The following is a 22,821-nucleotide window of genomic DNA, read 5'->3' on the forward strand; positions in this document are numbered from 1 at the left end:
TAGGAGGAGCCCCCTAGGAATCAGATTGGCTGGAGCAATTTGAGTTGCAGCTGTTCCAGCCAGTAAGACCAAAAGAGGAAGTTGCAGGCAGGGAAGGAGGAAGCTCCCAGCTCTGGAGGATTCCCTGGCTGCTGGTAAGTCTGACCTTTTACTAGCTTTTTGTTTGGTGGGAGAGGGGATGCAAACCCTGCTTACTCCCTTCTGTCTCTCTTTCTGCCTTTTGCCCTTGCTTTCTGCCTTTCTCCCTGCTTTTTGCCCTGCCTTTTTTGTTTTCTGCCTTCCTCCCCACCCCGCAAAACATTTCTGTTTTCTACTTTTGGCCCTGCTTTCCTTCCTTCCTTCCGTCCTTCCTTCCTTTGCAATGCTGGTGTGGAGGAAGGGCAGGGCGGTAGGCTTCTGCCTCTGTGACCAGTTTATCCCCCCACCCCGCTCCAATGCCCACCAGCCACTACTGGCTGGGATAAAACAGTATTCATGGTCCCAAAAGACACTGGAAGCCATATCACATCTGCCAAACACCTACAACTTCTTTCATTCTTTCATTCCCATTGCTTTTCTGCTGCAGCCCTTTTTTAAAGTTGTTGATTCCGCTTCTCCTATTCTTGCTAACATGTTTCCTTAGGATACTGAACATGCACAGTGCCACGAGGAATGGACAGGAAGGGACAGAATGGAGTTCTGGTGTTTTCTGGGAAAAACAAGACATGTGACATTCCTAGAGTAGCATCAAGACTCAAGCCAGTGGTAGCAAATGTTCTGGACCAAGAGATGGTTCCAGTTAGTGTCACTTGAACAACCAAAATTTCTGCTGGTTTATAAAGGTTTTATTTTTCTTCCAAGCATGCAAGATAGCTCACATCTCAGAGGTTCATCAACTTGTAGGGCTTTTGCAGTCCAAATGGAGGTCAAAGTCCAGGATATGAATTTTTGACGATAATGAACTGTCGAAAGATGATTGCTAGGTGAAAAGACCTGTGGGCCCCTTCTAATTATAAAAGTCTAAGTTATTTTTATCTAACTACAAGGACCCATGAGAGGGAGCTTCTGTCCCATGGCGGCAGTCCTGGGAATCTGAACTCAGAACAAAGCGGAGAGCTGCTTGTTTATTTTGGATTGGCTGAGAGAGAGGAAGCTCCTTGCTTCTGGATAATCTTACAGAGCCTAAAGGCTCTAGACAACTACACAGGATTGTTGATAAACTCACAAAGAAATAATAACATAGCATTTCTACTTTGCCCCTGTGGCAATACGGAAAGTCCTGAACCTGGGACTCTGGGGGTGGTAGGCAGGGATTCATCCTGTGCAGCATCACAGAGCTGTGGCCAGACAAGAGAACTGGCAGATGATCAATCAGAACCTGTGAACTGCCAGTTGGCAGAGCAAGTCATGTGATAAGATCATCTGTCCCAATAAGAAACTCAGTTGAAGCAATATAATTGATCAAAGCTATAAAGGGACTCAGTTTGCTCTTATTCCTTGCAAATGAGACCTGACCCCACATTGTCTCTACTTTGCTACTCTAATAATTTCACTGATTCAGCAGGAGCCAGGTCTGATAGGGGGCCGGCCAAGGGATCAAGCTGGTCTGCCTGACAATTGATTCTGATCTGAAAAACCATAAACATGAAAAACTATGGAAGCATAAGAACAGAAGTGAGGCACAAAAGATTCTGGGAGGTATGGCCCTGAAAAATCAGTATGTACTTAAGATGTGAAATCCCTGACATGATCCCAGTGTATTTACACCATTGGGATATGCGTCTGCACAGGAGCCTGTTTGGGAAGATTCTAAAAGCTTCACGCAATGCTCCCAGCTCCGCCCACAATGCACATGTGTCCGCCAGAAGGGATGGCAAGAGCAACATCCTCAGTTCCTTTCCGACTGCCGACTAGTACGGATGCCCTGGGAGGTTCTTCTGCTTGGCCTGAGACTCACCTCCTCAGGCCACGGTTAAGCGAGAGAAATTTTATTCTTCTTCTTGTTAACTGGACAGTTTTTAAGGACAAAGAAAGAAAAATACTTTTAAGAGGCACAGAAGTTTCAAGACCGCCTTCCCCTCTTCTGACAGACGCTCTTGTGCCTCCTCTGCCTAGGAGAAGAACATAATACTGAAACCTGTAAGATTTGTCAGGAATTTTCTAAACAGACTAAGAAAATTAGGGTTTTGAGGTTGAAAGGTGTGCTTTAGAATTTGGCATTAAAACCGCAACCCTCAAGGTCGAACTCGAAATCCACTCCAGTGTCAAAGCCGACTGAACTTTTGACATTGAAATTGTTGACCCTGTCTGCCAAGCCTTCAAAGGACTCCAGGTCTCCGATGACTCCAACACCTAGATGTGCGACCCTAAGCCCCTAGGCTGAACCCTCTTTGACATTGACACTGACACCGACAGCGAAGGAGAAACATGCTTCTCCTAAGGCCACTCCCTCAACCTTGAAAGAGGCCAAAATGGGAAAGCCTAAATCTGATATAAAGCAACGCTCTTCATCCTCTTCAAAATCTACTGGTCCCAAAATATCAAAAGTGGACCCGACGGTGCCCACACAAGTACCAATATTGCATGCATCGATGTTGGGAAATATGCCAGCACCTACAGTACTGAAGTTTATGATACCGAAACTAAAAATTGTGTCCATCGCCCAACAACAACAGGAATACTCAGGGCTTCTAGCCCTTGACTCTTTGACGACCAGCCATTCACTGACTGTGACTATGAAAGTTCCCCCATTCAATATTTTGGCGCTGCTATCTAAGGCCAACATTGCGATGACTCAGAGGGTGTATCCATGCTCACCTTTGTGGCCTAGAATCATTGACCTCAGCAACACGGATGATGTGACAGAGGTACCAAAAACTCCGTCCCTTTCACCTATCACACATACAAAAACTGATGAAAGACAAAAGACATAACCTGATCAAGTGGAAAACTGAAAATCCGTGGAATGCACACACATACAGTCCTATGCACCCTACTCCATCTCAATGGCATCACCAAGGTGGAGGTTATTGTACTTACCAATCACCAAGATCTTATCAGATGTTCCGCTCTACACCGCGCCCATCCTTTAACGAATACGTACATTCCAATCACTATGCTCAACCGCTATGTTTGATGTGTTTCACTGAACCCTCCAGAAACAAGGGTATCTTCTTGCACCCACAAGATTTCCACTGTCCACGAGCTGTAACCCACACTGTTACTTCGGGATCAACTTCTGTACTGACCAGTCACTCAACAATGGCAACTCAGACGGATTTGAGCTCATCACCTAAACCAATTACTCCATTGCTTCTATTGCCACCAATTGTACCATTACTTCCTCTGACACAATCTGTTAAGCCTACTCCTGCGAGTCCACAAAGTCCAGCACCAGTACCTGATGATACTTCCCCTAGGGGAACCCCATGTTCAGATGCCCCATCTTCTCATCCTGAAGACCCGGCGCCGGACTCAGATACCAAATCACAGGTTATGGAGGTACCATCTGGACCATCACCGGACAATGAGGTGCTTAAGAAGTCCTCCAGTTCTCCAAAGGAGGAACATAAGAACTATCACATTCTGATCTCTGATATGGCCAAAATGTAGGGCATTAACCTCAAACAAGTCACTGAAGACATTCAGGATCCTGTATACAAGCTTTTTCAAACTGCAAAAACCTCACAACCTCCTGCTTTGCCCATATTACGGGTGCTACTACAGGCATCTAAACAGGCTTGGAAGGAACCATCTACTGCAGCACCCATTTCCAGACTCCTGGAAAATATTTATAAAGTGCAGGAAGACGGCTGCAAATATCTATTCAAAAACCCGCAACCCGACTCTCTAGTGGTTAACTATTCCTCTGCTTCTCGCTCAGGCAGGAAACACACAGCCCCTGTTGACAAGGAGGGGTGTAAATTAGACTCCCTTGGGAGACAGTTTTACTAGATCAGCATGCTGGCTATGCGCATTGCCAACTATACAGCATGCAAGTCCCGTTATGTTATCAGCAATCTCTATGGGAGGAACTCGCCGAAACGAAACCAGAGGACATGGTAACCAAGTCTAGGGAGCTTCAAGTAAAATCTGCAGACATAACTAAGCAACAGATTAGCATGGCCCATCACCTAATGGATTGTGAATCCAAGAATATGGTGGGTGCTATTGCTCTACGCCGCCATGCCATGTGTTCTTCTACCCTGCAATACAAAACTAGGGGAAAAAATAGGGGATCTTCCCTTTGAGGGTAAAGGTCTCTTCAGCAATGAGACTGACAATACACTTGAAAAATTAAAGAAATCTAAGCTCAATGTTTACCAGCCAAACTGGATACCAAGCCAAACTGAAACTGACTTATACTCAAGGCACTTCCAATGGTAAATATAAGCCACAGTACAAAGCCACTGACAAATGAGACTTCAAGAAATCTTCTAGACCTTCTAGACCCTTCCAGTAGAGAGGGAGACCCGCTTAACGTCCCAAGCAGGGTGAGAACTCAAAACAGAACCTTTGATGCCTTGGACCATCCTCCCCTGGTCCCCAAGATAGCGGATAACCTGGCAAATAGGAAGCTAATAACAACAGACAGATGGGTTCTCTTGATAGTTAAAATGGGGTATGCCATACAATTCTATACTCTTCCCAAGTTTATGGGCATAAGGTCCAGTGCTCCAACCCCTGCCCTTTTGGAAGAGGTTGTTTCCCTTCTGCAAAAGGATGCGATAGAACCCATCCCGCCATCTCACCACCTGGACGGGTTCAATTCCCGATACCTCCAAGTGCTGAAGAAGGACGGGGGGATCCAGCCCGTCCTGGACCTGAGGACACTCAACAAATTTATACAAACAACCAAATTCCACATGATCTCAATTGCATCCCTGATCAGGCTCCTGATAGGAGACAGGTGGTTTGTTGCCATCGCCCTAAAGGATTCTTATTTTCATATCCTAATACATCCAACACAGGAAATATCTTCATTTTATGGTCAGTCCTCAAGTTTAGCAGTACAAAGTCCTACCTTTTGGAATTTCCACCACCACAAGGGTATTTACAAAGGTGATGGCTGTAGTAATAGCTCATATCTGTTGCCTTGGGATGGAAGTATAACCGTACTTGGATAAATGGGTTTTGACAGCCCAGTCAAAGGACTTTTGACAGCCCAATCAAAGGACAAACTGGAGCAGAACTTGCAAACATTCATGCTCACTCTCAAAGATTTGGGCATACATGTCAACTACAAAAAATCCAAAATGATTCCTTTGAAGTCTGTCCTATTCATAGGAGCTTTGCTGGATGCAGCCAGCCAGAGGGTTTTCCTCCCGGAGGAGCAAATCCTCAAACTGATCCACCATGTGAATTTAGCTATAATGTCTCCAGTGAGAATAGCATACCAGATACAAGTTATTTTATGTCTAATGGCCTCTTGTACTTGCACTTGTATTTGTCACCCGTGCGAAACTTTGCATGCATCCTCTGCAACTCTGGTTCATGAAGAACTTCAATCTCCTATACGGCTCACCGATGCAGATTATGTACCTACCACAAAATATATGGGATTCCCTCCAGTGGTGGTCCCTTTGAGCACATCTGGACCACGGGATTCCATTTCAACTCCATTTCCCACAAGTGGTCCTGACCTCTGGTTGGGGAGCACATTGCCTGACTTACCATGTCAATGGATCTTGGACAAGAACTCAGAAACAATTACACATAAATGTCCTAGAACTATTGGCGTGTTTTCTGGGAATGAAAGCCTTCAGGCCTTTGCTACAGGGGAAAGTGGTCCAACTCGTGATGGACAACACGGCAGCTATCACATACGTGAACAATGAGAGTGGTACTGTGTCACATCCCTTGTGCAGCCTGGCATTGAAACTATGGGATTGGTGCATTCAACATGGTATCTACCCAATAGCAATTCACATGAGGGGGGTGGACAATGTAGAAGCTGACACACTGAGTCGCACATTGCACCACTCAGACGTTCACAAATAGAACCTATCTATGACCTACCTGTCCCCCATCTTTCACACATGGGTACTCCCAAAGATAGACTAGTTCGCATCGGAGGAGAATGCAAAATGCGACTTGTTCTGTTCAAGAGTGAGTGTGGGCATCAACTTACTGGGAGACACTTTCCTTCTCTTGTGGGATGAAATGTTTTATTACCTATTCCCCCCTTTACCTCTGATCCCACTAGTACTAAACAGAATCCTCTACCAAGGGACCAATTCCATCCTGATCACTCTGGACTGACCACGACAAGTGTGGTATTCTACAGTGTTGTGGTGTTCCAAAGGCAGTAAATGGCTTCTACCAGTGACCCTGGATCTACAAATTTATACAAACAAATTTATACATGCACCATGGTCAGGTTTTTTACCCCGATGTCAAAATGCTAAAACTCACTGCGTGAAGAATCATGCCCAGTGAACTCATGTTAGAGCAAATCCTCTTTAACGAGAAAAAAGCCTCTACTAGGAAGACTTATGCAGCAAAATGGAAGCGCTTCGCACTATATGTGGAGGAGCATTCCTTCTTACCAATGGTGGCTACCATTTTGCAAGTGTTAAATTTTCTATCTAGCCTGAAATTGGCTGGACTCTCCAATACATCCCTTAGGGTCCATCTAGCGGCCATATCTAGCTGTCATGCAGGTATAGACGACTCTATTGTTTTTTTTCTCTACCCGCTTTCCAAAAAATTTCTCAGGGGTCTGGAAAACCTTTACTCGCATGAACATGCCCTGGCAACACGTGCCCCGGTTTCTCTCTTTGGTTCTGGCTTGCCTCATGAGTAGCCCCTTTGAACTCATGATTTCCATACCCCTCCGATATTTGTCGATTAAAACAGCTTTTTTCGTAGCCGTTACTTCTGCCTGACGAATGGGGGAATTGTGTGCTCTTAGATCTGACCCCCCATATCAGGTTTCACAAAGACAAAGTAGTCATGTGTACTGACTTGTCATTTATTCCAAAAATAAATTCTATATTCCACATTGATCAGGATGTTATTTTGCCAGCATTCTTTCGTGACCCATAGTCTGATTTGGAGCGCTCCCTCCACACCTTGGACGTTCACAGGGCATTGGCTTTCTACCTTGACAGGACCTGGCATTTTCACAAGGATCCTAGACTTTGTGTGTCCTATAGGAAAAACAAGAAGGGCATAAGGATCACTCACCAATGTTTATCCCGCTGGATTGTGCAAGCCATTATAGAGACTTACAAGTGTCAGGGCAAAACTCCACCCAAGGGCATCAAGGCCCATTCTACATGGACAGTAACTTCCTCAGCCGCCAATCTATCATGTGTCTCCATGGGTTAAATCTGAAGAGCTGCCACATGGTCTTCGGATCACCCCTTCATTAAACACTATGCGCTGGACCTCCGATCTTCCAAAGATGCACATTTTGGAAGGGGTGTCCTAAAGCAAGTTCTATCCTAGCCGAACATGAGGTAAATCCAGGACACCCACCTCCTGTAGGAGCTTGCTAATCTCTCAGTTGTGTGAATACGCTGGGATCACGTCAAGGATAAACAGCTTGCTTACCTGTAACAGATGATACTTGAGAGATCCTAGGCATTCACACATCCCACCCGACCTCCCCTCTTCCTTGGAGGTCATATTCTGGGCCACGTCAATAAGTTACTTACCTTTTCTCTCACTCACTTTATCCAGTTCCTCTTACGATGGTAGCTGAAGTCCGGCAGTCCAAGAACAGAGGATGGCGATGCTCTGGCCGCCCCTTCTGATGGACGCATGTGCATCATAGGCGGAGCTGGGAGCATCGTGTGAAGCTTTTAGAATTCTCCCGAATGGGCTCCTGCACAGGCACAGATCCCAGTGGTGTGAATACCTAGGATCACTCAAGGTTCATCTGTGACAGGTAAGCAATTTGTTTATATCATCATTTGTAGGCCTTAAAGAGTGTCACTTATATTTGATGATCGTGTATTTCTCCTGTCCTTAGGTCCTGGCTGCCTAAAAGCAAGAACCCTTACACATGGTTTAGTAAAAAAAGGGTGGCTGAGAGAGAGAGGGCAGCCAGAATAGGCTACGTCCCTCCCTTGGATGAGAATGTAAAGCGTGTAACCAAGGAGTTCTGTGAGTGGGTAAGCGCAATGGTAAGTAGAACTGTCATGGCAGATTGGAAACAAATTATTTTATTTATTTATAGTTAGATTTCTATATCACCTTTCATAAAATTTATCCCAAGGCAATTTACAAAAGTTAATGTATGACAATAAAATCCATAAAAGTCTCATTAAATTAACATTTAAAAACCACAATACAGACAGAGCAGCAAGAGAACAGCAGGCCTAAGGGGCAAAGGCCTGAATAAACAGCAAGGTCTTTCGTTGCTTTTTAAAGGCAGCCAAGGAAGCCAAAGAACGAAGTCAGTTGATCATGGGGCAGGACAAAACTATCAAGGCTCTCTGTGTGATTTAACTAAATGCAAAAAAATCTGCTTACATAAAGGGAAAGCAAATTATTTTCAGGAAGCAGGCACCTATGTGAACTGCAAAGGCTGCTGGAAATGCTTAGGCCCAAAGAAGAACAAGGCACCTGCTGTCCCTTCCGACCCTTGCTTTTTATGATTATGATGTGCCTGAGGGCAAACCTGCCATATGGTGCAGTCCTAGGGCTGGACCACTTCAGAGTACAGGCGGGAGCGGCATGTTTTAGAGATGCCAGCATGTAGAATAATAACTCAGTGGGAAGAAAGCTTTCTTCCTGGCATTTTATGTTTCTACATTTAGTGAGTTTTTCTTTTTAACATGGGAGAGCAAGCAGATAGGCTATATCATTACCAAATCTGCAGTTCAAAGTGCACATTCGGACCCTGGGATTATTCTGATCATGTAGTGCTCAGGAGTGGCCAATCTGAGGCTCTCCAGCAGTTGTTGGACTACAACTTCTATCATTGCCAGATACAGTTGTGATGGAGGATGATGGGTAGTGTAGTCCAACTGTAGTGGAGAACCTCAAATTGGCCACGCTTAGTATGGCTTGTCTCGAACTTCTGTCATCCTCCATTAATGCATGTAGTCCTTGCACAGAACCTCTGCAGTATTTTGACCTTTATGCCGCCTACCTCAATTCAGGGCATCACTGACACATTAACCACATCTAGCATTTTTGCTGTAATGTCATTTTTTAAAGCTTTCTTTAAAGTTCCCTATTGCTAACATGCCAAGTATAGATGTAAGACTGTCCACTCCTCCAGACCAGAATATAGAGGCATATATGGGAACTTTGACATATATTTCTTAACCTCTTGCAGTTGCGGTGAGGGGAGAGGAACTGGAAAAGGCTTTCTGTTTCAGGCTTGCTGAATCAGCATCAGTGAAAGGCTGTGTTGTGACAGATCTGTAGCGTGTTGTGGCTTTGATCTTGTGAAGGCCCCCTAAAGCAGTAATGGGGCAGAGGATGGAGCAAATATTTTGCCTGCAGGAAATGTTGCCAGGTAAATGAAAAGATATGAGTTTTTTTCTTGGCAGTAATCTTGAGACTGTAATTAGCACTGCAACATTCTGAAACAGCCTCTCTGGAAGAGCTGGGGGAGCAAAGAGCCTAATGAGGCTTGTAAAAGATCTTTGATGACTTCCGTGCTGATGCCTCATTTGTGGCCTTTAGGAAGGAAGCTCTTTTTTAGCTGTGCATGTGATCTCTGGTGTGTGTCCCCAACTTTCCTCTGGAGCATCATGAGTTGAAGATAGGAAAGTGGTGGGTGACAGAGTTGCATCCAATCATTCAGGTGACCTTGTGAGTGGGTTTTGATCACATTAGGCTTGACTGGTCAAAGGGAATTTTCCGTCTCTTGGTGTAAAAGGGGATCTACCACCCTTCTTTCCTTTTTTTCAAAATAAAGGCTGCTTTATATGACCAGCCCCCCACCCCAAGTCCTGCTATGCTGCCTCATTGTGGCGGGTGTGTGTGTGTTCCTGGGAGTGATGAGCGAAGTACGCCGGGAGGTATGCTCCCAGTAGGGTCACCCAAAGCGTGAAGGTCATCCCAGATGCCCAGCTAAATGAAGCAGGCACCTATATTGGACAGCAGTGATATAGGAAGGTGCTTGAGGTGGACAATCGCTTCAGTGACAACGACAAAGGCATCATTTCATACTGCACGGGAGAAGGCAATGGTAAACCACTCCTGTATTTTACCAAGAAAACCACATGGATAGATAAAATAGAATGTTTATTGATGTAGTGCCAGATGATGGGCCCCTCAGGTTGGATGGTACTCAACATGCTACTGAGGAAGAGCTGAGGATCTCTCAGATACCGATGGTGTTTATGACATCGTTAGATTAAAGCCTTTTTGATGTCTTGTGGCTGATGTTGCCATGTGGGAAAAGAAAATCCAAATCTGCAAAGACAGAATTACAGTGGGAACGTGGAACGTAAGGAGCATGAATATGGATAAGCTCAACACAGTGAAAAATGAAATGAATTGACTACAGATTGACATCTTGGGCATCAGTGAATTAAAATGGACTGGAACAGGACACTTTCCGTCAGAAAATCATACCATTTACTACTCAGGACACGAAAAACAAAGAAGGAACGGTGTTGCTTTCATATTCAGGAAGGATATAGCAATGACAGTACTTGGATACAATGTGATCAGTGCCTGAATAATATCAATTAGATTTCATGGACAATCCTTTAACATGACAGTTTTTCAAATCTATGCCCCAATGACTGAAGCAGAAGAAGAGGAAGTTGATGAGTTTTATGCTCAGGTTCAGTCTGAAATTGACAGAACATGCAAGCAAGATACGTTGCTGGTGGTGACTGGAATGCCAAAGTTGGAAATGGTAAGGAGGAAAATACAGTCGGACTGTATGACCTAGGAAACAGAAATAAGCAGGAGAATGACTTCTTAGTTTCTGCCAAGCCAATGATCTCTTCATTGCTAACACATTCTTCAAACAACCAAAACGGCGCCTATACATATGGACATCACCAGATGGAGTACACAGAAATCAAACTGATTACATTATTGGTGCAAGGAGGTGGAAGAGCTCAGTTATAACAGCAAGACATGGTCAGGGGCCGATTGTGGAACAGATCACGAACTGCTCATGTGCAAGTTCCAAGTCAAGCTAAAGTGGAAAAACAAAGCTATCCAGTTTCCACAATATGATCATGAGAATGTACCCACAATTTTCAAGGAGAATATCAGGACCTGCTTTGAAGCTCTGAACTTCATTGATAGGGAACCAGGGGAACTGTGGAATGAAATCAAAGAAGTTGTTAAGGATGAATGTGAAAAGAGACTGCCAAAGACCAAGAAACAGAAGAAAGCAAAATGGATGTCAAAACAGACAGTGGAAATTGCCAAGAAGAGGATAGAAGCCAAAGTCAAGAAAGATAAAGGCCTCAGGAAGGAAGTTAATAGGGAATTTCATAAAATTGTTAGAAGAGACAAGGAGCAGTACTACAGTGACAACTGTAAAGACCTTGAGGATGGAAACAGACATGGAAAAACAAGGGAAGTTTCCCAAAAGATCTCTGAACTCAGAAGGAGGTTCCAACCTCAAACTGGTATGTTAAGGGATGCCAAAGGACAGATAGTAACTGATTTAGAGAAGATCAAACAGAGATGGAAGGAGTATACTGAAAATCTGTACAGCAGGGATGTCAACATCCAAGAGACTCTAGAAGATATTCCCTACTTGGAAGAACCTCTAGTATGGGAAGATGAAGTTAGATCAGCACTCTGGTCATTACCAAGTCGGAAGGCTGCAGGAATTGATGGGATAGCTCTAGAAATATGGCAGGCAACAGAAAACGAATCAGTCAAGGCTCTGACCAAACTATGCCAGGAAATTTGGAGAATGACACAGTGGCCAACAGATTGGAAGAGGTCAGTCTACATACCCATAGCAAAGAAAGGAGACTTAACAGATTTGCAAACCATCACACTCCACCAGAGCTTATGCAGCGTCGGCGGCGCATCTGTCAGGCATTGGATTCCAGGACATTTGTTTGGCAGCCACATGGGCTTCTCATCAGACATTTGTCAAACATTATGCTGTGGACATAAGACTTGCAGCAGCGGCAAATTTCGGGTGAGCAGTGCTGAAGAGAGTCCTACCATAGCCTCATGCACCCTCCTCCATACTCTACAGCTTGTGATTCATCCAGTCCTTATGGATGTTGGAACCACTAGCAGATAAACAGGTTGCTTACCTGTAACGAGTGATCTGGTAGTGGTTCCACACGTTCATAAGACCCGCCCTTCCGTCCCCGCTGTACGTATTGCTACAATCTAGAAAGTGCTACGGTGCATACCAATAGAAAGGTCTTCTTTGAGTGCCAGTCATCCTCAGTTGAGCAAGTCGGCTTATCACCAAGAAACTGAGGAAAGGGGATGCCTAACCACCGTTTAAGAGTACTGCAGCCACGCGCTGCTGGTGGTTGGGCATCGCAAGGAGCTAAAGAATTCCATCCGAAGTGTGGTCTGCACAGGCGCAGAACCCAGTCCTTATGAATGTGTGGAACCACTACCAGATCACTCGTTACAGGTAAGCAACCTGTTTTTCAGCTCTTGTACAATTAGTGTACACGTACACAAGTACAGAACTGTACACTACATAACATACCCAGATTCATTTTTTAAAATGAACTCAGGTACAGTCATTCACAGACAAACATGTACAAGTGTACAGACAACTGCAGTATAATGCCTGAATAGGGTTTCTAACTATCCCCTGCTAACTGAGCAAAGAGGGCACCCTTTAAAAGTGGTGATTGAGCAGGGGGAGAGCAATTGGCCCTATCCAGCCCCAACACAGCATTCCTCCAGTGACTGCTGCTGGTGTCTATCTTATGTTTCTTTTTAGATTGTGAGCCCTTTGGGGACAGGGTTCCATCTTATTCATTTGTTATTTCTCTGTGTAAACCACCCTGAGCCATTTTTGGAAGGGCAGTATAGAAATTGAATGAATGAATGAATGAATTTCTCTATGTATTTATATATTTCTTTTTATTTATTTTATTTCTCTATGTAAACTGCTTTGGAAACTTTTGTTGAAAAGTGGTATATAAATATCTGTCATATTGTTGTATTGTTGTTGCTTCTGAGCCCTTCAGGGACAGGGATCCATCTTATTTATTTATTTTTATTTCTCTATGTAAACCGCTTTGGAAGCGATATATAAATATTTGTTGTTGTTGTTGAATGCAGAGGTTCCATTTAGTCATCATGGCTAATAGTCATAGATAAACTTGTCCTCTATCATTTGTCTAATTTCCTTTTAAAGTCATCTAGACTTTAAAAGCAACTTGCCATTTTTTTCCATCTAGACACTAGAACCAGGGGTCATCCCATTAAATTGGTTGCCAGGAAATCTAGAACCAACAAATGGAAGTACTTTTTCACACAATGCATAATCAACTTGTGGAATTCTCTGCCACGAGATGTGGTGACAGCCAACAACCTGGATGGCTTTAAGAGGGGTTTGGATAACTTTATGGAGGAGAGGTCTATCATTGGCTACTAGTTGGAGGGCTAAAGGCCACCTCCAGCCTCAAAGGCAGGATGCCTCTGAGTACCAGTTTCAGGGGAGTAATAGCAGGAGAAAGGGCATGCTCTCAACTCCTGCCTGTGGCTTCCTGCAGCATCTGGTGGGCCACTGTGCGAAACAGGATGCTGGACAAAATGGGCCTTTGGCCTGATCCAGCAGGGCTGTTCTTATGTTTATGTTCTTATCTAAGCTAGTTGCCGTCAGCACATCTTGTGGCAGTGAGTTCCATAAATTAAGTATGCATTGTGTGGAGAAGACCTTTTTTGGTGTGTCTACTGCCAATCAATGTCATCAGATGAATCCTTGGATCATGCAAGAGCAGGGGCGTAACCACCATTGAGCGACTGGGTTAAAAAAAACCTGGGCTGCAGCCCCTCAGAGGCCACGCCTCGCGGCCCCGACAGCCCCCCCATAGCTGACATCAGACATGCGGGGGCAAGGTTAGTCCATTTGGGAGCTAGAGACCACGCCCCCGCGTCCGACGTCAGACGCGGGGGGCATGGCTAACTGCCCGCGTCTGTCATCAGATGTAGGAGTCGGGGCGAGGGGGCCGCAGTGGTGGCTGGACATGGGCCGCTGCTGGCCTCCCTCCACTGGTGTGCAAGAGGGAGAAATATGTCCCTCTACCCACTTTCTTCACATTAGACGTAATTTCATAAATTTCTATCTTGCCTCCCTTAGTTGTAAATTGTGTCTTGAAAGCATTATGAGAAAAACAGAAAGTTCAAGAAAGCCCTGACATGAGAGTTGCCATGCCCCCTGGAATTTCAGTTTTCACCCAGGTTGCTTAGCGCACCCAGATTCGCCTGGATTTCAGCTTTCATTAAAAAAAAAAAAGGGGGGGGAGCTAGGTTCTAGCCCTTATAGAAGCAGAATTATGGAGCAAAATGTGCAGTCACTATTCTGCTCAAAATTTATTTTCAAGCCAATTTACATGATATGCAAATTAGGCACTCGGATTTGGAAAGCCAGAATATGTCAACCCTACCTTTGAGCATTTGTGGGGGAGAAAACACAGTAGAAGTGCATTTACCCCTACACTCTCGAATGGCAGTAGTTTATCAGCAATCAAATGCTTCTGTCATGTAGTATCCACGCTACCAATGCCCTGGAGAGTAAATGTTGTTCAGTTCTGTACTCCCACATCTACTGAGATGAAGTACTTTATTGCAGAAGTTACTGCTGGAATAAAACTATTGCTATTGGAGAGGAGCAAATATGAACACAGCCTTAGCTGGCCACACAGACAGCACAGAAGTGAAGTGAAGTACTGCAGCTTGAGACTGTATGTACAAGTCCCAAAAGACTGCAGTCTTGTGCCCACACTTGGTTCATGGAGCTTAAAGATGAGTAAACTGAGACCTGGGTAGGGCTGCTTGTATGGAGCGCCAGGATTGGGCCTGATCCTGGCACTGCCTTGCCTGGTAACCCGAGTCTGTTACTTGGGTTTTTACTGGGGTTGAAGGGTGTGAGCGTGCTCTTTTACCCCAGTCCCCAGTTGTGTGCATGCTCCGGGCACCATGCTCCTAGCACGGTGCATTGTGGGATGCCGGAGGACTTCCTCCTCCAGCTCCCGGCTCTGCCACTCACTGTGGCTTGGCTCAGCTTGTGTGCCGTGGAGAGTAGCAGAGTTGTAAGGAAGAGTGATTGTGTGTGGGGAAATTGGGAGGAGCCTGTTTCCCACCCTCCCACCCCAACAAAGTCATGTGCATGACCTCCAAGATTTGTAACTGAGCTACATGACAATTGTTCCCAACTGCATTGGAATCGGAGACCAGCCAGCCCTCCCCCTAGCCCCATCTGCAGAAAAACACTGTTCCCTGCTAGTTTTCTAGAAACCTCTTCCCTAGACAGTGTTTGGCAATGACAAACTGCTGCCTCCTTCATGGGTGTGTGCTTGGCTTATATTTCTAGGGAGGTGAAAAGTATAACATCGATGAAGCCACTGTCATGAAACTGTTTGACACCAGGTATGAATCGAAGTCCAAGACAGCAGCACCCATTAAAATTGTGGAGCTATACCATGTCCCAGCAGAACTAAGAGAGTGCCTGGGAAGGCCTGAGATTCAGGAAACTAAAAGTACTGTCAAGGTAAGTGGTCCAAAGCATGTCAACACAGAAAGTGGTATCAGTGGAGAAAATTGTGGCAAGAGGGGGCAGGTTTTGTGTGTTTTTACTTCCTAATCTTCCCCACAGGGTCTTGTTTCGTTGCCACCATATATTTAATATTTTAACATATAATAGCTGGCCTGGGCATAGAGCATCTGCACCTCTAGTTCTCCCTCTTTCTCAGCCCCTCGTTCTCAGCCCTTCCCCCTCCTCCAATTTTTTTCTCTTTGTTCGGCTACCTGGCCAGCCGCTTTTTTTGGCCAGCCGCCTCTTTCTCCCCCCCCCCCCGCCACTACCGCTTTCTCTCCCCATCCTGCCGCTTTCTCTACCTGCCATGCCTGCCCATTCGCTGGCCTGTCCATCGGCCTTATGTTCCCTGCCACACATGGGATTAGCGCCGGGTACATCTAAAATAATTTTCTATATCTATATCTATGCTCTATTAATTAAAAAGAACTCTCTTTATGGGGTATTCAGCTTAGGTAACGTAGGAAGGTAGGCGTGAGGGTACAAAGACATAATTTGCTTATTTCATGAAATAAGTTGAAATAATTGGCTTATTTCATGAAACAAAGATTTAGTAATTTACAGTTGCTGAGGTTTTCAGTTCTCTTGATTGGTTACAGAATGATCTATTTTATAGAACAGTACACTTTCTTTCACTTCTGGCTTAAGCACTTATTTGAGCCTCAGTTTTACCATTCTTTCTTCCCAGAGCTTGTATATTAGAGTTACAATGGTATTTATTTTTTTCAGAACCTTCCCTGAAGGTTCTTTCAGGTTGTAGCTCAGACACACAGAAAGAGAGAGAGAGAGAGAGAGAGAGAGAGAGAGAGAGAGAGAGAGAGAGATCTAACTGACACTCTCTCGAACTGAATTATCCTGACTCTGTTTTCCCCTCCCCCACTGGGTTTCTGGACTCAGCTACTGGGCTTTAACCCCCTCTTATCCAAACAACTTTAACTATTTACACTCCCATCTTATTTCATCACAAAGATACATTAGGGGGACTTGGTCTGCAAATGATTATGCATGGAAAACCACCATTAACAGATGGAAATAATGTATACTGCCCTGCTGCACAAATCTAGCTTGTGAGCATCCGTCCAGACGTTTTGTCTTAAATGACAAACAAAGATGCTACTCTATCTTCCTCACAGCAATCCCCTGCCATTTTGTCAAATCTAATACTAGAACAGCTAGAGGAAGGCTGTAAGATGGCTGGATAGCTCAAGATATGGTTGTGTGATGTTTCCCCACTTTCCAATTTCTGGTAGTGCTACTTGGCCTTGGTTTTCTTTGAAGGAGAGAGAACACTGAGAATTTAATGGCATTTGTGTAATATTGTTTTATTTAAAAATATACAAGCAGAGCATACACAAACACAGGCATTCTTATAAAGCAACAAATTTGCTACCCACCATGGATCCAGAGAGAGAGAGAGAGAGAGACCCTGAACTTTCAAGGTGCTTTCAGTCAACTCACAACCCCCGCACCCCTCTCTGTCTCTTCCAAACTGCAAATTCTCATTTCTATACACATATGCACAGACCTTCCCACCCCACAAGCTGGAAGGGGCAGGGCACCACTTTTCCCAAGGTGTGATGGCTTCCTCCTTCAGAATACAAGAGAGTTCCCCAGGGCGCTTTCCAGATTACCCCCTGCAACGGGGTCATGGCAAATCTCTGAAGTGTGCTTCCACACTTCTTGTGTTGTGACACTGCAGTCCCTACACTGACAGGAGGGTGCCTTTCATATTTCCAATGTCTTGTTTCGAATTTAATCGCTGTGATATAGTGCTATGACGTCGTATATCTGGCGCAAAGAAGTTGCTGTTTTTTCAGGTTGTTAGTTTTTGCAAGACTGCTCCCCGTGCTGTTTACATTTTGCTGCTGTTGTGTGGCAAATCTGGAAAGTGCCCAGGTATCAAAAGAGATCACTCCTCCCATGAAGAGCCATCAACTGGCCATCCATAACAAAGGAATAGTCAGCCAAGGAAGTTCTCTTTCACAAGCCTCATCAAAATGAAGTTCCCTGTTGTTATACAGCTCATTTCAATGGGGGCTTATGCAGCAGAACTACTATGTGGGCTGTGCTCCATTGTCTTTTTCCCTCTTTGCTGCTCTGAATGCAGGTTTCTCAAACCTGGCTCCCATGTGGTGTTGAACTACAACTTCCATCATCCCCAGCCACAATGCCTGAGGGCAGAGGTGCACCTAGGTAATTTTGAAGCATAGACCTAAAGGCCATCGGAGGCCCCTTCACATGCACACATACATACACACGCACCGTGACAGACAGTATTTTTAACATGTGGGTGCTTGAGGGCACAAACAGCAACTATATAAAACAGGTATGTTTATGTAAATATGCATTAGCAGAAACATTTCAACATGCAACTTAACATATTCCCATCCACATATTTCTTTTCCCACTCCCCCTCTGTCTCTAAAGCCAAGGTCACACTTGGCTGCCCAGCACAGTGGTTGGCCAGCGCCACCCAGGACAACTAAGGAGGATTTGGAGGCCCCCCAGGGGGTGTGGAGGCCCTGGACTTCTGGAAGGCCAGGGGCAAGAGTGCCTCTTCCTGAGGGTCAATAAGAAACTCTTATTTCAAAGTGTTGGGTGTGACAAAGCAGCTGCTAAGCTAATAGGCTAGATAAAGTTTACACTCGAACATGTAATTGCTAACCTGTTTAACCTCATTTTTTCTCCTCCTCCTCTTCTTTCTGTTCCCATCAATGTTCCTATCAGTATTTTTGGCAAATTAGCAACTTATCCATACTAGAGAAGCTACATGTTCTTCCTTCAATTTGTCACTTCATTCAAATTTCCATGAAAAATAATATGTATAGAGAATAGATATAGAGATATGGAACAGCCTTATACTGAATGAGACCAATGGTCCATTTAACCCAATAGTGTCAACCATAACTGGTAACTCTCCAGGGTTTTAGATGGAGCCTTTCCCGCCACTGCCACTGGTGTCCCTTTAACTGGCTATCTTTTTAATATAAGGACTTCCATTTAGTGCTCTTGTTTATTTATTTATTTATCACACTTTTATACCACCCCAAACTCGTGTCTCTGGGCGGTTCACAATGATAAAACAGGTAAAAACACATATAAAAACACATAAAAACAATGAAAACTAACAATTTAAAAATCAATCACAGAATTAAAAACCTATACATTATCAAGAAGCTGAAAAAGCCTGAGTAGAAAGATGGGTTTAAATATATTTTTTAAATTGTCAGAGATGGGGAGGATCGTATCTCAGTAGGGAGCGCATTCCATAGTCCTGGGGCAGCAACCGAGAAGGCCCGTCTCTGTGTGGCCACCAGACGAATTGGTGGCAACTGGAGACGGACCTCCACAGATGACCGCAGTGGACGGTGGGGCTCATAATGAAGAAGACGTTCTCTCAAATACCCAGGGCCTAAGCTGTTTAGGGCTTTATAAGTTATAACTAGCACTTTGTATTTTGCCTGGATTTTCCTTTTCCCTTTCATGCTGGCACTACTGGAAAATAATATTGACATCAGAGGGAAACTGAAAGCCACACAGCTCTCAAAGCCACTTCATATAATGACTCACTAAGGAAATTGCTCTCAGTAGGGTAGTGCAATGTATGTGTTGTGCTTGAAATAAGATCAACATGCTTCTGTGATTTCCGCAAAATGAGAGACATCCATAGGTCAAGTAGATTCTCTGATTATGCCAATCAGCTAGTTAAACATGCTTTTGTACTCTGCAAGATTCCTCTTCCGGAACAGGTTTGGAGCAAAGGTGAACAAAAACAGAATGGAATTATTTTTATTTTTTAAATTCATTTAAAAACTTATAAACTGCCCTTTCATTAAAAACTCCCAGGTTGTTTTTATTACAAGAATAATAAATTTTTTATCACAATTTTACCCCGAGAAAACTAAAATGTATTGCAATACCACAAAACAATTCTAAATAATAGAAGAAATAAAAGAGGATAATAGGGCTGATAAAGCCAATATGAGCTTTTAAATTTATGTTGGCATTATTGGGTTTATTATCCTCTTTTATAGTGGGTATGTGTAGCAAATAGCTGATTTAAGCCCAGCCTTTGTATTAAGGCAAACCCACTTGGGGGGTAAGGAAAATGCTGATTCATTCCCTCCATGTTTGCTCAACAAAGACTGTTCCTTTAAAACCTAAAACTGTCCCTTTGGTAACCGCTACCATCATGCCCACTTTTTAACAGAGTTTAATCCCTCCCTGGTGTGGGTGAAATTCCAGGGAAACTCTCCTTTTACCAATGGGAAAAAATACAAAACCCCCTCCACGTGCAGCTTCCACATGGTGAGAGAACTTGTGAGGCAGCTAAGAATGCTAGACAACAGATGGTCAACCAGATTATGTAAACTGGAAACTGCTGATTAGGATGAGATAATATTGGATCTCTGTATATATTACTATTATATCATATGTGTATTATTATGTATGCTTTAAATTTTGGCCTATGACCGTAAATAAACATGACTGACTGGTGAGAGAACTTGGTAGGTTGCTGAACAATTAACATTGAGGCATGTTTGCACTAGAGTAAAACCCATTTTTCCTGAGTTAAAAATCCACTCAGAGGTAGGTGAAATATAAAGAACAAAAAGATAAAATATTTATTCAAAAATACTACAGACTGCTTCAGTCTGTGGCTCTCCCAACATTTAGTTACAGGTAACAGAAACACTCAGTACTTGCAAGAATACTTCAAAAAGCACTCCAGCTGGTATTTGGAGTGGCACACTCTAAAATAGTGGTTACTCATTTGCAAGGATGATTTTAAAAAGCACTCCTAGTTGCAAGGAACCTTTAAAAGCCCCTTTACAGGGTACAGTCCTGGTTGGATAAAAAGGGCTCAGACTAGGGTTTCTTAGAAGGTTGCATTACAGATAAAACACAAAAGATCAGTTGTAAGGATTTGCAAAGCACAAAAGGAAAGTAAATAGTCTTACGCAGGCTAGCTATCACACTATTCCCTGTCTAAGTCTTTCTGAAGCCAAAAAGCCCTTGGCTTCCTTTCTCCATGAACTCACCCATGAACTCCATGAACTCTCCATGAACCCATGAACTCTCCATGAACTCAGCCACTCCAGGAGAGAATTCAAACTTCCTGCAATCCTGTCTCTCAAGGATCTGCAGATGTCCTTCCATGAGAGAAGTCTCCAGGCTGGCTGTTAGCCATGAGGCCGCCAGACTTCATGGCTGGTGCTCACAAAGCCTGCTCCCCATCTTCTCTCATCGCCCTCCTGGCTCCTTCTCAGAACAATGACCCCCTCACTTCCTTCCACCAGGCCCTCTAGGTCCCGGTCACCGTGTGCTGAGTGGTTGATCCCCAGAGGTCACTGCCTGACAGACAGGACAGGATTCACTTCCGGTTCACTCTTTAGGGTAAGGGAGGGGCTGATTGCTACAGTATGGTTTAGCAACATGCTGAAGAGCCTGGGCAAATACAGTAAGTCTTCACTTGGCACTGGAAGGACTTTGGATTTGGCACCAGAATCAGAATGTATGTGACCAGTATTATACTGTCCCCCTGGCTTGTTTCTAGCAGTGCCCTAGCAGAAGTCAGGGTTCTAGGTGGTTCCAGATGGCCTGACACTTACTATATGATATTGAGGAAATGTGGGATGGTAACAACCATGCGTCCCTGCAACATTTCGTTTGGGCCTCATGCTTAGCTAGTACAACGGTCCCCATCTTTGGGTTCCCAGATGTTGTTGGACTACAACATGTCTGGCCTTTGTGGCTGGGGATGCTGGGACTTGTAGTCCAACACAATCTGGGGACCCAAGGGTGGGAACTTCTGGCCTAGCAGATATGAGGAGAGAGCTACACGATCATCATAAACAGGTTCAACAGTTTCTCCTTTGCCTCAAGGAACCCTGGGAATTGTAGGGTTGATCCAAGCAAGCGCTAGGGCTAGAATTCCCATGACTCTTTGTTGGGGGAAACATTATAGTTCAACTGTAAAGGTAAAGTATGCCATCGAGTCAGTTTCGACTCCTGGAGCCCACAGAGCCCCGTGGTTTTCTTTGGTAGAATACAGGAGGGGTTTGCCATTGCCTCCTTCCGCGCAGTATCCTTTCAGCATCTTCCTATATCGCTGCAGCCCGATATAGGTGTTTCCCATAGTCTGGGAAACATACCAGTGGAGATTTGAACCGGCAACCACTGGCTTGGTAGTCAAGCCATTTCCCCGCTGCGCCATTAGGTGGCTTTGTACAAACCCTAAATTTGTATTGCAGGTGGGCCCCAAGTCTCTTGAACACCTCTGCTCACACAGGAAAGATGCTTATACTGCTTTTCAAATGTTACAAAATCCATCCCTTGTTTTGACACAGTGATTCTGTGTTGGAAAACATAACATTCAAAGCAACAATGCCCTAGTCTAATCAAGGCACACACTAAAAATCTGTGTGGAGGACATCTCAAAGATGGTCTTAGATTGCCACATGCTGGCCTTCCTTGGTACTGCGTCCACAAGCAGTCTGCAAGTCCATGACTTCTCCATTACTTACATATCAATGGAATGCATACTCAGAAGTATATGACCGAAAGACTTGCATTACTTACACTGTTCTAAGGCCATATCACCCTAAGGTTTTATCTTCAAAGGTAGGAGCCTTGTGGCTTATCTATCAGGAAAAGGATAGCCAGATACGATAGAGTCGAGGGCTCTGTTAGCTTTAACGTTATGTAGAAAGAGAATTTTTGACACCCTTTCTGCCCCCCATCCCCATGAAGCTGTGTTTGTTGTAATGTAGTGGCTGAGGGCCAAACTACATGTTCAAGAAATGCTTGCAACTATAGCCCAACAGCCCTCTTTTAGCTTGAAAAGCTGCTTGGGTATTGAGGTGGGTGGGAACTGCAGATGGAGCAAGTTGCACTTCTAAGACAGCTTTCCACCTGTGGGGTTTCAAATGCATGTTTGTGAGAGAAAACATATATTTAAAAGTCCACAGGGGAGAAAATCCTGGGCAAAGGGCATTGGAAGCCAGCAGTCATCATGGTGAGCAGTTCAGCGCCCTTTCCTCCTGCCACTTCTCATCTCTCTCAGTCACCCCAAAGTGGCTTTGTGTGTAATGTGTAGTCTGGCCTGACAGTTGTGAACTGTGGGGGAATTGTGGCACAGCAGGGAAATGCTTGACAAA

At 44.4% G+C, this 22,821-nt stretch overlaps 1 protein-coding gene across 11 annotated transcripts in view; it reads left to right on the forward strand.

Moving 5' to 3' along the window:
* Nucleotides 1-22,821, forward strand: part of FAM47E (family with sequence similarity 47 member E) — a 61,784-nt gene that overhangs the window by 23,260 nt on the left and 15,703 nt on the right. For 10 of the 11 annotated variants that reach the window (XM_053255425.1, XM_053255422.1, XM_053255426.1 and 7 more), the window contains 2 exons: nucleotides 7,958-8,111; nucleotides 15,440-15,616. In XM_053255425.1, the coding sequence (XP_053111400.1) occupies nucleotides 7,958-8,111; nucleotides 15,440-15,616 (331 nt within the window). The remainder of the gene's footprint in view (nucleotides 1-7,957; nucleotides 8,112-15,439; nucleotides 15,617-22,821) is intronic. The other variant, XM_053255428.1, reaches the window with a different exon arrangement.

This window comes from Hemicordylus capensis, chromosome 5 (assembly GCF_027244095.1).
Source record: "Hemicordylus capensis ecotype Gifberg chromosome 5, rHemCap1.1.pri, whole genome shotgun sequence".
Lineage (NCBI taxonomy): Eukaryota > Metazoa > Chordata > Lepidosauria > Squamata > Cordylidae > Hemicordylus > Hemicordylus capensis.